A 14,308-nucleotide genomic window follows, 5' to 3' on the forward strand; every position below is an offset into this window, starting at 1 on the left:
AAAAATAAAGACAAAATAAATCCTTTAAAAAAAAAAAACAAAATCAAGATAATCTTTACATTAAAAAAAGGTCAATGTGGGCTGGTGAGATGGCTCAGCGGTCTAAAGCACCTACTTAGAACAAGCTTAGCTAAAGCACAAGGGACCGCAGTTCAATCCCCAACACCATATGCCAGCCAGCCCCGCCCCCTGGTGGGCTGAGCTGGCCCCCCCACACACACACACACAAATAAATAAATTTTTTTTTAAAAAAAGGGTCAATGTTGGATAGTCCTGAACACTGGCCTGGCCCCTATTTGATACCTTTTATTTTATTGATTTGAAAGATAGGACACATAGACAAAATCAAAGATTCTGAAGCTGAGCTAGATGTAGTGGTATACATCTATAATCCCAGCACTTGGAAACTGAGGAGGATCTCTGAGAGTTCAAGGCCAGCCTGGGCTACACAAGACTTATCAAAAAAACAAACAAACAACTGAAGCTTTTAACTGGTTGCTGTTAGGGATATTTGCCACTGATGCAAATATATTTCAGGACAGTCACACACACACACACACACACACACACACACACACACACACTGTATGAGTGAGCAGGGAATCTCAGGGTCCAAGCATGTAGGATAGTAGTTAGAGAAAAGTGAATCTATGCAATGAGCTATCATGACCAAGAAGATAAAATGTGGAGCAGCAGAAGCAAAACATGTAGATATTTGCCAGACAGTGTGGTAACATTATGTGTGCCTTATGTTGTCTGCCAAGTTCCTCGCATATTAGGAAAGGCATAAGCTAAGCGTGGTGGTGCACAGCTATGCAGCACTTGAGGGGTGGAAGCAGGAGGGTCACAAGTTTGAAGTCAGCCTCGGCTACTTTGCAAAACCCTGTCACAAGACAAAACAAACCAAAAAAGAAAAAAGGAAGGAGTGATGATGACAGGAAGGGTTTCCAAGAAGAGCAGTTAAAATAAATGACCAAGTGGATGAAGGTGCCTCCTTATGGAAAGCATTTTCCAGTACCGAAAACTGAAGGCTAACCATGGGAAATTATGGAGGTTAGTGAAACCATAACGCATCTCGAGTTCTGTCAAAATGGAATGCTCTTTAAAGCTGTACAGACCATTTTAGGGTAAGTTAAAGAAAGGAAAGTAGCAAAATCAGGGAAACTATACCTCCCCAAATGTGGCATGAGATAAAAGCAGGAATATGCCTGTAATCCTAACATGTGGAAGGCTGAGGCAAGAGGATTGCCACCAGTTGGAGACTAGCCTGGGCTGCAAGGCACTGCATAGTAAAACCCATCTCAAAAAGACCAAAAAAGGGCCGGCCAAATAGCTCAGCGGATTAAAGCTGGTGATTGAGATGGTGATTGAGACTGGGCGTGATGGCAAATGCCTATAATCCTAGCTTTTGGGAGGCTGTAAACAGGTGGACCACTACAAATCCGATCTATTAGTGAGACCCTGAAAACCCTGTAGACCCTTCCCTAAAGTACAAAAATAAATAAATAAAAATCTTAAAAAGACCCTAAAAAAGCAGGAATAAATTTCAGAAAGTTTAGATCACTGTATGGATATATGATGTGTGGTGGCTTCTTAAGAAAAAATAAAAGCAGCATGGAATAACCCTGCTTTCTCATAGTTGGCCCAGGTGACCTAGTAGCGTTTGAGCAGTTGAGTATTTCTCCTATTCCACATCCTAAGTCCTTTGGCCTGCCTGAGTGCAGTGTGGAGAATGGAGAATGTGTGTTGCTGCCTTATCCCTTACAGTCTTGACAGAAGACCCTCTTCTTCCGTAGGAGTGATTTGGGCCCCGACGTTGGCTATGAAGCTATTGGCCTCGTGGACAGTAGTTTACCCACAGTTGGTGTTTTTGCAAAAGCAACTGCACAAGACAACCCAAAATCTGCCACAGAGCAATCAGGTAAGGAAGCCACTTTCCTTGGCAGAACATTGAGAAGCAGTGGTCCAAGGTTTCCTGAACAAGGCAATTCTGTATTGGCTACAGGGCGCTGGTCATGAAAGCCTCTCTTCATGCTATGCTTTAAAAGAAACCAAACCTGAAGTCCTTACTCTTCAGTGGTCTGGGCTCTGGCAAGATCAGTGTCCTGGTCAAAGCACAGACTCAAGTACTGTGGGTGTGCATGCTGGACAGAGGGCAGTGGCCAGCTCAGCAACGCTGTTTTTTTAGTTTGTCTCTTAGGGCTGGGAAGACATAGGTGATGAAGACAACTGAACTTTGTAGGTTTCTGTTTTGGTTTTCTTTTCTTTTTTTAATTTCCTGCTTCATGCTAATATCAAGAACCAGGCCAGGTGTGGTGGTACACACCTGTAATTCCAGCACTTGGGAGGCTGAGACAAGATTGCCATGAGTTTGAGGCCCACCTGTGCTACCTAGTGAGTTCAAATCCAGCCTGATGGGGCTGGGGAGATGGCTCAGTGGAATAAGCACTTCCCTGGCAAGTGCAAGGGCTTGAGTTCAATCCCCAGGTCCACCAAAAATTAAAAAAAAAAGAAAAAAACAAATCCAGCCTGAACTAAATAGCAAATCCTTGTCTCAGAAAATCAAAACCAAACAAAGCAAAGCAGGGGGGCTGGGGAGATGGCTCAATAGAATCAGTGCTTGTCTGGCAAGCACAAGGGCCTGAGTTCAATCCCCAGTCCTGCAAAAAAAAAAAAAAAAAGCAAAGCAGGCCTGAGAAGTTCAGCATAGGACCAGCTAAGCTTATTCCATGGGCCCTGGGATAAGTGGTTCTTGAGCTGCTTCTAATTCCAGTTGTCAGATCCAAGTGCCACACTTGCTTTAGACAGCAGGCAGCTGTCCTGGAATGAACTGTCCTCCCACACGTGTCTGTTAACTCCTTGGCCTTGTCCCACGACCTGGGCTCAAAGTTACTTAGATTCTGTCTTTTTGCCCGAGATGTTTGAAAGGTAGGTTGCTATTTAATGAGAAAGGAAGTCATTTTATGGGTCTGTAGGCCCTTTTCCCAAGCAATTCAAGTGTATTTCTTATTCCTTAATTCCCACGTCTTCTGGTGAGTGGGTACAGAAGACAGACCCAGATCCTTTTCACCTCGGGGTCCTTGTGCTGTCCTCTCGGAAGTGTTATCTGAAATCCCGTGCGTCAGAGGAGGTGGCTCCTTTATGTGTTGCCATTCCCTCCTGTCTCTCTTCCCGTGGGAAGAAACGTCTCCAGCAGGGTTTCCTTATGGATATGCTTTCTACTTTAGTGAAAGTGTCCCTCTAGCACCTCTGTTCAACAGAACTCTGGTGGGAATGTTGAAGCTCTGCTCTGTCTAGGACCTTAGCCATGTATATGTGCTAGAGCAAGCAAGGGTGGAGAAGACCCAAGTGCACCGATGGGCCTAGAAAAACACAGCGTTTAGGAGAAGTTTGAGGCAGGTCTTGCAAGACACTTGCATTTATTTTTTTAATTATATTTATTTAATTTATTTATTTTTATTTTTATTTTTATTTTTATTTTTATTTTTATTTTTTTTTGTGGAACCAGGGACTGAACTCAGGCCCTTGCACTTGCCAGGCAAGCACTTATTCTACTGAGCTATCTCCCTGACCCCTTGCATTTAGAATTTGACAAGCTCATAGTAACTAAAGTTTGGCCTTTGTGTGTGTGTATGTGTGTGTTTGTGGGGCTGGCACAGGGACCGGTATCCGTTCAGAGAGTGAGACAGAGTCAGAGGCCTCCGAGATTGCTGTTCCTTCCGGCAGCCCTGCAGTCCCCCAGACCCCCGGCGAAGGGGAGGACTACGGCAAAGGCGTCGTCTTCTACCTCAGGGACAAAGTGGTGGTGGGGATCGTGCTGTGGAACATCTTTAACAGAATGCCAATAGCAAGGAAGGTAGGTGCCTGTCAATGCTCTTAGAGGAAGATGGGAAGTGGGCTTGGACAGCACTCCTGTAGCTTCCTCAGGTGCCCAAGGGTGCCTTGTCTACCCTGGTCACATCATAGACCAAATGCACAGCACTGGCTCACGTCTTTTGGACTTAGCAGGGTGGCCTAGAGACAGGCTGCCAGCAGCCTGCTCACTGGGCTGAGCAGAAAACTGTCCCCACACCTCCCTGCCAGTGTGCAGCAAGCACTGGCTGCACCAGGTGGGCTGGGCCAGTGCACACACAGAGTGTGGTGGAGACCTGTGTTACTCTCTCCCTCAGATCATTAAGGATGGCGAACGGCATGAAGACCTCAATGAACTAGCCAAGCTCTTCAACATTCATGAAGACTGAAGGCCCACAAGGGACTAGCCAAGAGTTCTCCATCCCTGGCAAAGGGTGGGATGGCTGAAGGAGCATTTTTTTTTATTCAGCAGACTTTCTCTATGTGTATGACTGCAAATGATCAACTTCTCTATGAATATTTTCAACCATGTAGGAGAATTCTTAATATTCAAATGATGCAATAAAATCTGATTCTTCTAAACTAAGTCCTGTTCCTTTAAAGGGGACATCTGGGTGGAATGCTGTACACACCCCACAGCAAGTGCACTGTAGCTGCTCCTGAGCGTGGTTTTTCTCAGCTACAGGTACATTCCCCACTCCACAGTGTGAGCTCCTGTCAGTTCCCTGGATTCCACTCACGCACACCTGCAAGGATCCCCTCACAGGGCTTGATGCTCTCCTCTGTGAAGAGGTTCCTGGGCCTTCCAAACCTAATCCAATTTGCCAGTCCCTCTGCTAGGCTGCAGGGAGAGGACTTGTTCATGGTTATGCCATCAGAGTTTAGCCCAGGCTCTGATGCATAGCCTTTTGAAAGGAACAAGTAAACAGGCGCGGTAGACTTGGCTTTGTGTGGAACGGCTGTCCCAGAACCGAAGTCATCCTACAGGGGGCAGAAAGGACACATAGTATCAGGCATGGTGGCACATGCCTGTAGTCCCAGCACTTGGGAGGCTGAAGCAGGAAGATCACATTGAGTTCAAGACCAGCCTGGGCTATATAACAAACCCTGTCATAAAAAAAAGAGGAGTTGGGGAGATGGCTCAGTAGACTAAGCACTTGCCTGTCAAGCGCAAGGGTCTGAGTTCAATCCCCAGTTCTGAAAAAAAAAAAAAAAAAAAGGAATGAAGGGGGAAGAAAAATAATACATAGAAAAGATAGCAGTAGATGGGGCCGGGGAGTTAGGACAGCGGTATCAGTGCCTGACTGGCAAGCGCAAAGTCCTGAGTTCCAGTACAGGTACCAAAAAAAAAAAAAAAAAAGATTCCAATAGAAAGAAGGACTCAGAGACTGACTGCATGCTTCCTGGCCAAAACTGGAGACCCAATTCTTTAGGCTCATGATCTTTTGACTACTTCTCCTACCATCCCATAAACTAGAAACCTGTCCTTTATTTACTCCTTTGCTCAACAATATACTTACAGGTATACCTCACTTTACAAATGATTAGCTGGGAATACAGATGGAATTTTTGCAAGTTAAATGATTTGGGGCATTTTCAAATTATTTAACAATTTTTTTTGGGGGGTGGGTTTGTTGTTTGGTTTGGTTTAATTTTTTGATACATGGTTATACTATACGATTGAAACTGGACTTGGACTTGCTGTGTAGCCCAGGCAGGCCTCAAACTGTGGCAGTCCTCCTGCCTCAGCCTTCCGGGTGCTGGGATTACAGGCATACTCTACCACCAGCAGCACAGGGCTGGCATGGCATGTGGTGCCGGAGATTGAACCACAGTCCCTGCGCGCTTGCTTAAGCTTGCCTAAGCAGGTGCTTTAGACTGCTGAGCTATCTCTCTGGCCCCTATTTTGGTTTTTTTTGTTTTTGTTTTTGAGATAGAGTTTTACTATTTAATCCAGGCTGCCCTGGAATTTATCATCCTCTTGCCTCAAACCTCCTAATTTCTAAGATTACAGTTAGGTGACACCACACCCAGCTGGGCTGTATAACTTCCTTCTGTTTGTTTGTTTGTTTGTTGTTGTTGTTGTTGTTTTGTTTTGTTTTGTTTTGTTTTGTTTTTTAGAGGGTTTCACTATGCAACTCAGGTTGGACTTGAACTCACTTTGTAGTGCAGGCTGGTGCTAAACTCCAGCTGATCATCCTGCCTCAGCTTCCGAAGTGCTGGCATTACAGATATGCCCCAGCATGCCCAGCTAAATTGCTTAACTTTTAAAAGCCAAGGCTGGGGAGATAGCTCAGTAGATTAAGTGCTTGCCTGGCAAGCGCAGAGTCCTGAATTCAATCCTGGCCAAAAAAAAAATTAAAAGCCAAATATGCACTGGGGCTGTAACTCTGGGGTAGAACATACATTTAACATGTACAAGGCCCTGGATTCAATTTCAAGCACCAAAAATAAATATAAATTTAAAAATCAAATCCAGTTTCAGTTGTCAGGCAGTGTGATACACACCTATAATTTAATCCCAGCACTGGGGAGGCTGAGGCAGGAGGTTCTTCAGAGGTTGGAGGCCAGCCTGGGGTTACATAGTGAGTTGAAGACTAGCCTGAAGTACATGACGAGACCCAGCCTTCCACCCCCAAAAGAAACTCCTGGTATCAGTAAGGACTATAGAAGTACAATAGTATGAGATAGATCCAAAGAAAGACGCACACAGCATTGTGTCCATCCTTAGTCAACCACTGCTGCTTGATAACTTCCCCAAGCACACTTGGTCCATGTACCCTCCCTGTCAGGACTACCTATGACCACAGGCAATTGAGACAGAAAAAACAAAACAGGGGCCAGAGAAATAGCTGAGCAGTTTAATGCACCTGCTTAGGCAAGCTTAAGCAAGCATGCAGGGACTGCGGTTTGATCCCCGGCTCCACATGCCACCCCAGCCCCATGCTGCTGATGGTAGAGCACACCTGTAATCCCAGCACCAGGAAGGCTGAGTCAGGAGTCCAAATTCTCCTAATATAGTATTAGGAGTCCAGATTTTCCTAATAGCACCCCATGAGCTCAGTCCACCCTGCCTGTCTGACCTTTCCTGTCACTTCTTTTGGCTTTTTTTTTAAACATTGAAAGTGGTGATCCTGGGGCTGGGGAGATAGCTCAGTTGAATAAGTGCTTGCCTGGAAAGCAGAAGGGCCTGAGTTCAATCCCTGGTTCTGAAAAAAAAAAAAAAAAAAAAAAAGGAAAGAACATGGTGATCCTTCTAAACTTATTTTTGCATTTAGTGCAGGGGATACAGGGTCTACAGGGTCTCACTACGTAGATCGGGCTCTTAGTGATCCTTCTGTTTTCAGCCTTCCAAGTATTGAGATTACAGGTGTGCACCACCATACCCAGTCCCAATCACTGTCTCAGCATGCCCCGGGGCAGGGCCAGCACGGCACATAGGGGATCAAATCCCTGGTTGCTGCGCTCTGCCTAAGCAGGCTCTTTAATCCACTGAGCTATGAGGCCGGCCCTCTTTTAGCTTTCTTGAGGCAAAAGTCTCTGTTATTCAGGCTGGCCTTGAACTCAAGATGTAGCCCAGGCTGGAACTCATGGTGATCCTCCTTTCAGCCTGCCAGGCTGGGATTATAGATGTGTACCACCATCCCAGCTTCCCAACACTTAATACATACACATGCACACATTTCATTTATTGACACCTTCATTTGTATTTAATTTTGGTTTTTTGACGCAGGATCTCACTTTTGTAGTTCAGGCTGGACTTAAACTCACTGAACAGCCCAGGCAGGCCTTGAACTCACAATGATCTTCCTGCCTCAGACTCCTGAGTGCCACCACGCTGGGCTCCTCCATTTTATCCAAACCCTACTCTTCCAAGGCCCACATCAAGCCTGCTTTGGTGGCACATCTGTTGCATGATTCATCTCTGAACTCCAGTTGCACTTACCTCCTTTGGTGAAAGGCGAAAGATTTATACGATCTGAAGAGAAACCAGAGTATTTACTTCCTTTGGACTTATTTTTATTTTTGGAAATTATTTATTTCTTGATTTTGCAGTACTGGGGACTGAATGTATACACTGAGCTACATCCCTAGCCCCATGCCCCTGAGTGTGGCAATGCAGGCCTGCACCACCACGCCTGGCTTTGGGATCTTATTTTGAGGACTCAGGGCACTTTCTTAGTGTGTATGGAACAAAGGGTACCTCTGGCTTCAAAGTTGGGCAAGGGAGAAGCTACTTTCTCGGCTCAGTACCAGTAGCCTCGCTTGTGTGTCTTTGGGGTCATCCACCCATGTTTCAAGGCAAGGCCATTGACTCTGTAAATTCAGGCTTGGGGCTAATTCTTCCTGACCTTGTGGAGATTCGAGCCCACTCTCCTGCCTCAGGAAATTCTCCACTCAATCCCAGTGGGTTTCCTGTCCACCAGATGCACAGGTTCGACCTGGGTTTGGAGCTGCAGGGCTCCATGAGGGGTCACAGTGCCCTGAACACCTTGGCCTTGCAAGGGACAGCTAGGTGTGTGCAGCCCCTCGAGGACCACCTGATCTGCGAACTCGTGCCGCTCTCCTGAGCTTCCTGGCATCCTGGCCTTCCAGAATCTTCATCATGTCCCCACAAAACAGTTGCCAGTCTTCGCACGAAAGAGGCTCCATAACTACAGGGTGCCACCTGACCAGGCACTTCCCCCTCTTGCCTGCCACGGATCCTGGGTGGTTCACTCCACTGCAGGGAACAGGCGGAGGGATCTCCACTGCCACAGCTAGCTGGATGCTATGAGAAATCCCCTTGCTCCAAGAGCCTCAAAAGCGCCCCAGTATTCTCCCTACAGTGTACTGAACTTCACTTTCCCCTTGAATGTGGGCCTTCCTGGCTCTACTTAGTTTATGCTTACATTAATATAACTCATGCTCAGTGTGATACTTTCTCACATGCACACAGAATACACTGATCAAATCCAACCTCATAACTAGGTGTGGTGGCTCACACCTATAACCTCAGAACTTGGAAGGCTGAGGCAGGAGGAGAACTCAGATTTGAGGCCAGTCTGGGCCACATGGTGAGTTCAAGGCCAGCCTGATATACATAGTGAGACTCTGTCTCCAAAACAAAACAACAAATCTAACTCCCATCCCCATCCACACATCTTTGCCAATGTTTTTTAGCTTCCACATATGAAAGAGAAGATACTAATTGTTCTTTCTTTCTTTTTTTTGCGGGGGGGGGAGGAACTGGGGATTGAACTCAGGCCCTTACACTTGCCAGGCAAGCACTTATTCTACTGAGCCATCTCCCCAGACCCAATTACTCTTTTTTTTAAAAAAAAAAGGTTTTCCCCCTTTGGTACCAGGAATCAAACTTGAACTCAGGGCCTTGTCCTTGCCTGGCAGATACTATGCCACTGAGCTATATCTCAGGCCTGAAATTTGTTTTTATTATACAACAACATAAAATTGTACATGTCTATGGGATTCCATATGTTGTTGTTATTATTATTATTATTATTATTATTATTATTATTTTTGGTGGAACCGGGGAATGAACTCAGGTCCTTGCACTTGCCAGGGAAGTGCTTATTTCACTGAGCCATCTCCCCAGACCCCCATATGTTATTTTTTTAAAATAAGCAGAATAGGGGCCAGGGAGATGGCTCAGTGGAATAAGCACTTCCTTGGGAAATGCAAGGGTCTGAGTTCAATCCCTGGGTCCGAAAAAAAAAAAAAAGCAGAATATATTTATTGAGGGAAAGAAAGCTCCTGTTTGAGAGAGGGACAGGACAGGGGCCCGTACGGATTGTCCCCGGCCATATGTTGTTTTGACACATGTACACTTCACATAGTATTCACAGTAAACTGTTGGGGGGAGTTCTGGGGATGGAACCCTAGACTGTGAATTCTGAGCACTTACTCTACTACTGAACTTACTCCCCCGGCCCTGTCTGTTCTTTAAGTTACTCTGCAGAGATAGTAAACTATCCCAGAGCAGAAGGGCCAAGCATATAGCTCAGTGGCATAAGTGCCTGCCTGATAAGCACAAGATCCCAAGTTTGATCCCTGGTACTGAAAGAGAAAAAGTCACAGCCCTATCCCAGAGCAGATAACTACTATTTTTCCTCAACATGGGGCCACTTGCTCCCCCACAAACTGGTGAAATGCTTGGTTGATTGGTTGGATGATGCTATATAACACGTTTGGCAGTAAAACAAAAGGCCTGTTCTGTAGCCTCTAATCTCTGCCATTGAGATTGTTTATACCTGAGGATGTGCAGACCCCCATCAATCGTGCTCTGCCCCAGCTTGCCACTTCCCCAGGCTCCATTTCCTCTACCTAGGGCATGGGAGATCACAGGGGCTGCTTTCTGGCCGCAGGCAGGCAGTTCCTGTTGAGATCTGGCCCTTGATAGTGGCTGTGTGATCAGCTGAGCCAGGTCACAGTGCAGGACAGGGCTGGTCCCACCCTGGGAAGAAGAGTCAGGGTTTAGCCAAAATGCCATGCACTGGCAGTCCAACCACTTGACTTCAAACCTGCTTTCCCTTGCCATTCTCCAGCAGGTATCAGATGGCACCTTGGCACCAGTTAATGATGGCACTAGACCTTGCCAGGCTACCTATAAGGCACAGCAGGAGATGTTCTAATATTTTAAAGCTCGAGCGATGCAACTAAACAAACAGTTCAAACTCTGGAAATAAAAGTCTGATTGTAAAGGGGTCAGATTAATCCCTGAGTAAAGGATGAGGTCAGCATGAGTGATTTTTTGTTGTTGTTGTTGTTCTAATCAACAAGCCTGTTTTGGAGACAGAGAGGCGGGTGGGAACGCTCAGTGACCTATTGCAGGCTGCTTCCTTGAAGGAAAAGCAGCAGCTCCTCCAGAGACCCATTTATACACAGGAACGCTCCCCTCCCTTTTGCAACTCCCTCTGCCCTTTCTCACTCCTCTTGAGCTTGCCTGCTGCTGGCTGGGTCCCTTCTGCCCCCTCATTCCCTGACTCCACCTAGAAGAGAGTGCCCTTTCTGTCCCAGAGACTGTTGGAACTCAGTCCCGTGCCTTGCTCTCTGGGCAGAAAAGCTAGGACCGCCTCTGGCCTCTTTCCCATCTTATCAGGGAATTTCTGGCGGGTACAGACACACGTACACAAAACCACACACAGATACACGCAGTGCAAGCCAGTGATGACGTCCCCCTGCCTGGCTGGTTCTGCATATGGGTGTGACTGGGTCAGAGTACAGGGAGGGTCTAAAGATTTAGATACTGGGCTGCCAAGCTCTGGTCAGAAATCAGGGATCATCTAAAAATGGACATTTTGAAGGGGAAGAGGATTTGAAAGTTGGGGAGGTAAACGGAGGAAAAAGAATCAAGTTATATCATGTGCAAGTACAAATTCCCGATGATGACTGTGATCATTATGTATATCTAGAATGTACTAATAAAAATCATTTACTTTGAAATACAGGGAAATAAATAAAAATGGACATTTTGAGAAAGAAAAACAACCCCTGACATCCGGAAGCTAGCCTGGTCCTGCATGCAAGGCCTTGGTATGGCTGCCAACTGACCTGGCACTCACAGCTAGGTCTTAGTGTTCTGGGGAGCATAGACATGCACACGACATTGGCATCATACAAGGCCACTGTGTGACCATGATGAGACGAGACAAAAATGCGACCACTCCATAATCATGTGTAGATGTAGACAAAAACATGAACATTGTCCAAACCACAAAAATAACAAAACACCCCCCCCCCCGGGCCTGGCTAACTTGAGTGCTGCTTCCTTACCAGCCTCAGCATTAGCCTTGCTTTATTATTATTTTTTTTATTTTTATTTTTTGGCAGAACCAGGGATTGAACTCAGGCCCTTGAGCTTGCCAGGGAAGCGCTTATTCTACTGAGCCATCTCCCTAGTCCCTAGCCTTGCTTTAGCCTGCCCTGTTAGTGGAGAAGTTTTATTGAACAAGATACCCAATTCTATCATAGGATACCCCTGCTTCCAAACAGCATCCAATCCAGAGAAGCCTGGCTTCCTTAAACCCTTCCCCAAAGCCCCTCTCGCACTGCGGCACAACCTGAAGCCTCTGTCCTTTGCAGCACTTTCTTCCTGAGGCTCCACGGTTGCCCATGGGGGCCTTCTCCCTTGCTACAATGTGTAATATGTGCAACTTGTTCAACCACAGGGTGTTCTGGGTGGTCTTTGGATGGAAGGCACCGACAATTTGGATCTAGCCAAAATTTCTTCTGTGGCCCATTCTAGGCAGAGCCCCTAGGGAAAGTTGCCCAGTCCTGTCCCTTTGAGAAGTCCCCATGGAGCCTCCAAGGCATGCCTAGGATAGACTCCTGGACAAGACCAGCAATCCTGTCTTGTCTCTGGAGGCAGAGGTGCCCAGCCTTCAAAGCGGGCTCTTATGGATGACATGGTGGCACTGATGGTGCGAAGCAAAGGAGCTTCCTGTGGAGCACCAGACATGGGCATTGAACTCAGAATATGTGCAGAAAAGCATTCATTTGCAGAGCATTTTCTAACAAACATTTTCTGGCAGCTACTGCTTGCCATTGGGTGGATCTAAGCCCTGAAGTTAAGGAAAGGAGTAAAATACAGCCCCTGACTTCAGTAGCTTTATAAGCTGGTAGCCAATGGGGACTTTTAATGCAACCTAAGTGCTAGGAGAATATGAGAGTTCCAACGGGAAGTTAGTGGCCCTCAGATCGCTTTCTTGCCTTGCTTCTATCGATGCCAGGCTTTTTTTTTTTTTTTCAGTTCTACCTATGGTTCTTCCCCATTCTCTGGCTGTACCTTTGTGTGTGTGTGTGTGTGTGTGTGTGTGTGTGTGTGTGTGTGTAACCGGGGATTGAGCTCAGGCCCTTGTGCTTGCCAGGCAAGTGCTTATTCTACTGAGCCATCTCCCAGGTCCCTCTGGTTGCACCTTCTGTCATTCTTAGGAACACGACATGGAAAGCAGTCTGTTCAGTAGAGAGAGGATCTTACAGTCCTGCCCAGAGACATCACATGCCTCTGTTCACTCTTCCTCAGGCCTCTCCTTTCGCCTTCCCTGTGGAACCTCTGCTGTCTTCCCTCTGGTTTTCCCTTCTCCCTGTGCTTCTTCCCAAGGTTCCAGGAAGTGCTCCCTACTTATATGCTTCCCACAAAGCAAGCTGCATAGTGGAAGGAGCACGCTTCTCAATTAGAGTCCTCGCTCTGTCACCAACTACTTTTATGAACCTGGGCAGCCACTTTGCAAGGCACAGAAACAAGGGGAACAAGACAGTGGTGGCAAACCTATGGTACATATGCTGCGGTGAGCTGTTTGTTATCACTGAAAGCTCTAAAAGGTTGGCCATCAATGAACTGGATCATCTTGCCACCTTGAGCCCCAGCCTCCTGTATATGGAAGTTTTGTGGTTCTTCATCTGTCTGTGGCCTTCAGCACTGGTCCACTCTGGGGCCTAGAATAAATGCTAATGGAGCTCAAAGCCCTTGGCAAATATCTTCCCACCATGACTCTGCTGCCCCTTTGGCTCAACCACATTTACAAAAATGTTTGAGGGGGGTTTCCTAGCTTATGGCTTTTGATTTTTTTTTTGTCTCATTGATATTGTCTTGCTATGCAGTTCAGGCTGACCTTGAGCTCACTTTGTAGCTCAGGTTGGTCTCAAACTTGCAACGGTTCTCCTGCCTCAGCCTCCTGAGTGCTGGGGTTACAGGTGTGCATTACCACACCCCACTGTGATTCTTCTTTGGCCTAGAAGTTACATCTGCACCTAGGATCCCTAGAAATTGTACCCTGTGATAATAGACTGGTGACTTGGAAATGGCCGCGTACTACGGGAGAGAGGGGAATAAGCACCTTTTTTCCTTCCATGTAGAGATTTTCATAGGAGCATCTTTCAGCCCCTAGACTAAAGTTTGGCTTCAAACCCATAATTTCCCCTACAAAGTTTTTGTACTTTGATTATTCTCAGTCACAGTCCTACAGTATGCGTTCCCCTGGACCGTTTCATAGCTCCTAGCCCCCAAAACACCCTGCAAAGCTGGTGGATAGGGCCAGGGAGATGGCTCAGTAGAATAAGCACTTGCCTGGCAAGCACAAGGGCCTGAGTTCAATCCTCGGTTCCGCCAAAAAAAAAAAAAAAAAAAAAAAGCTGGCGGATGTACAGTCACCATACCCCAGGGCAGTTCTCAACTTGCTGCAGAGATAAGAGCTCAGGTTTTTTTTTGTTTTGTTTTGTTTTGTTTTTTTGTGGAACCGGGGATTGAAGTCAGGTCATTGTGCTTGCCAGGGAAGCGCTTCTTCCACTAAGCCATCTCCCCGGCCTCAGGAGCTCAGTTTTGATGCCCAGGAGTACAACAATGAACAAATAGGGAGCTCAGAAAATTTCCCTTGGGGCTGGGGGGACGGCTCAGGAGAATAAGTGCTTCTCTGGCAAGTGCCTGAGTTCAATCTGCAGTTCCACAAAAAAAAAAAAA

General features: G+C 46.5%; 1 protein-coding gene across 1 annotated transcript in view; it reads left to right on the plus strand.

Moving 5' to 3' along the window:
* The window catches only part of Aifm1 (apoptosis inducing factor mitochondria associated 1), a 44,330-nt gene extending 39,894 nt beyond the window's left edge, over nt 1-4,436 (plus strand). The window contains exons 14-16 of the mRNA XM_004634505.2: nt 1,797-1,921; nt 3,660-3,856; nt 4,170-4,436. Of these exons, the coding sequence (XP_004634562.1) occupies nt 1,797-1,921; nt 3,660-3,856; nt 4,170-4,241 (394 nt within the window). The 3' untranslated portion in view covers nt 4,242-4,436. The remainder of the gene's footprint in view (nt 1-1,796; nt 1,922-3,659; nt 3,857-4,169) is intronic.
* The last annotated feature ends 9,872 nt before the right edge of the window (nt 4,437-14,308 follow it).

This window comes from Octodon degus, unplaced genomic scaffold (assembly GCF_000260255.1).
Source record: "Octodon degus isolate 3935 unplaced genomic scaffold, OctDeg1.0 scaffold00063, whole genome shotgun sequence".
NCBI classification, from domain to species: Eukaryota; Metazoa; Chordata; class Mammalia; order Rodentia; family Octodontidae; genus Octodon; species Octodon degus.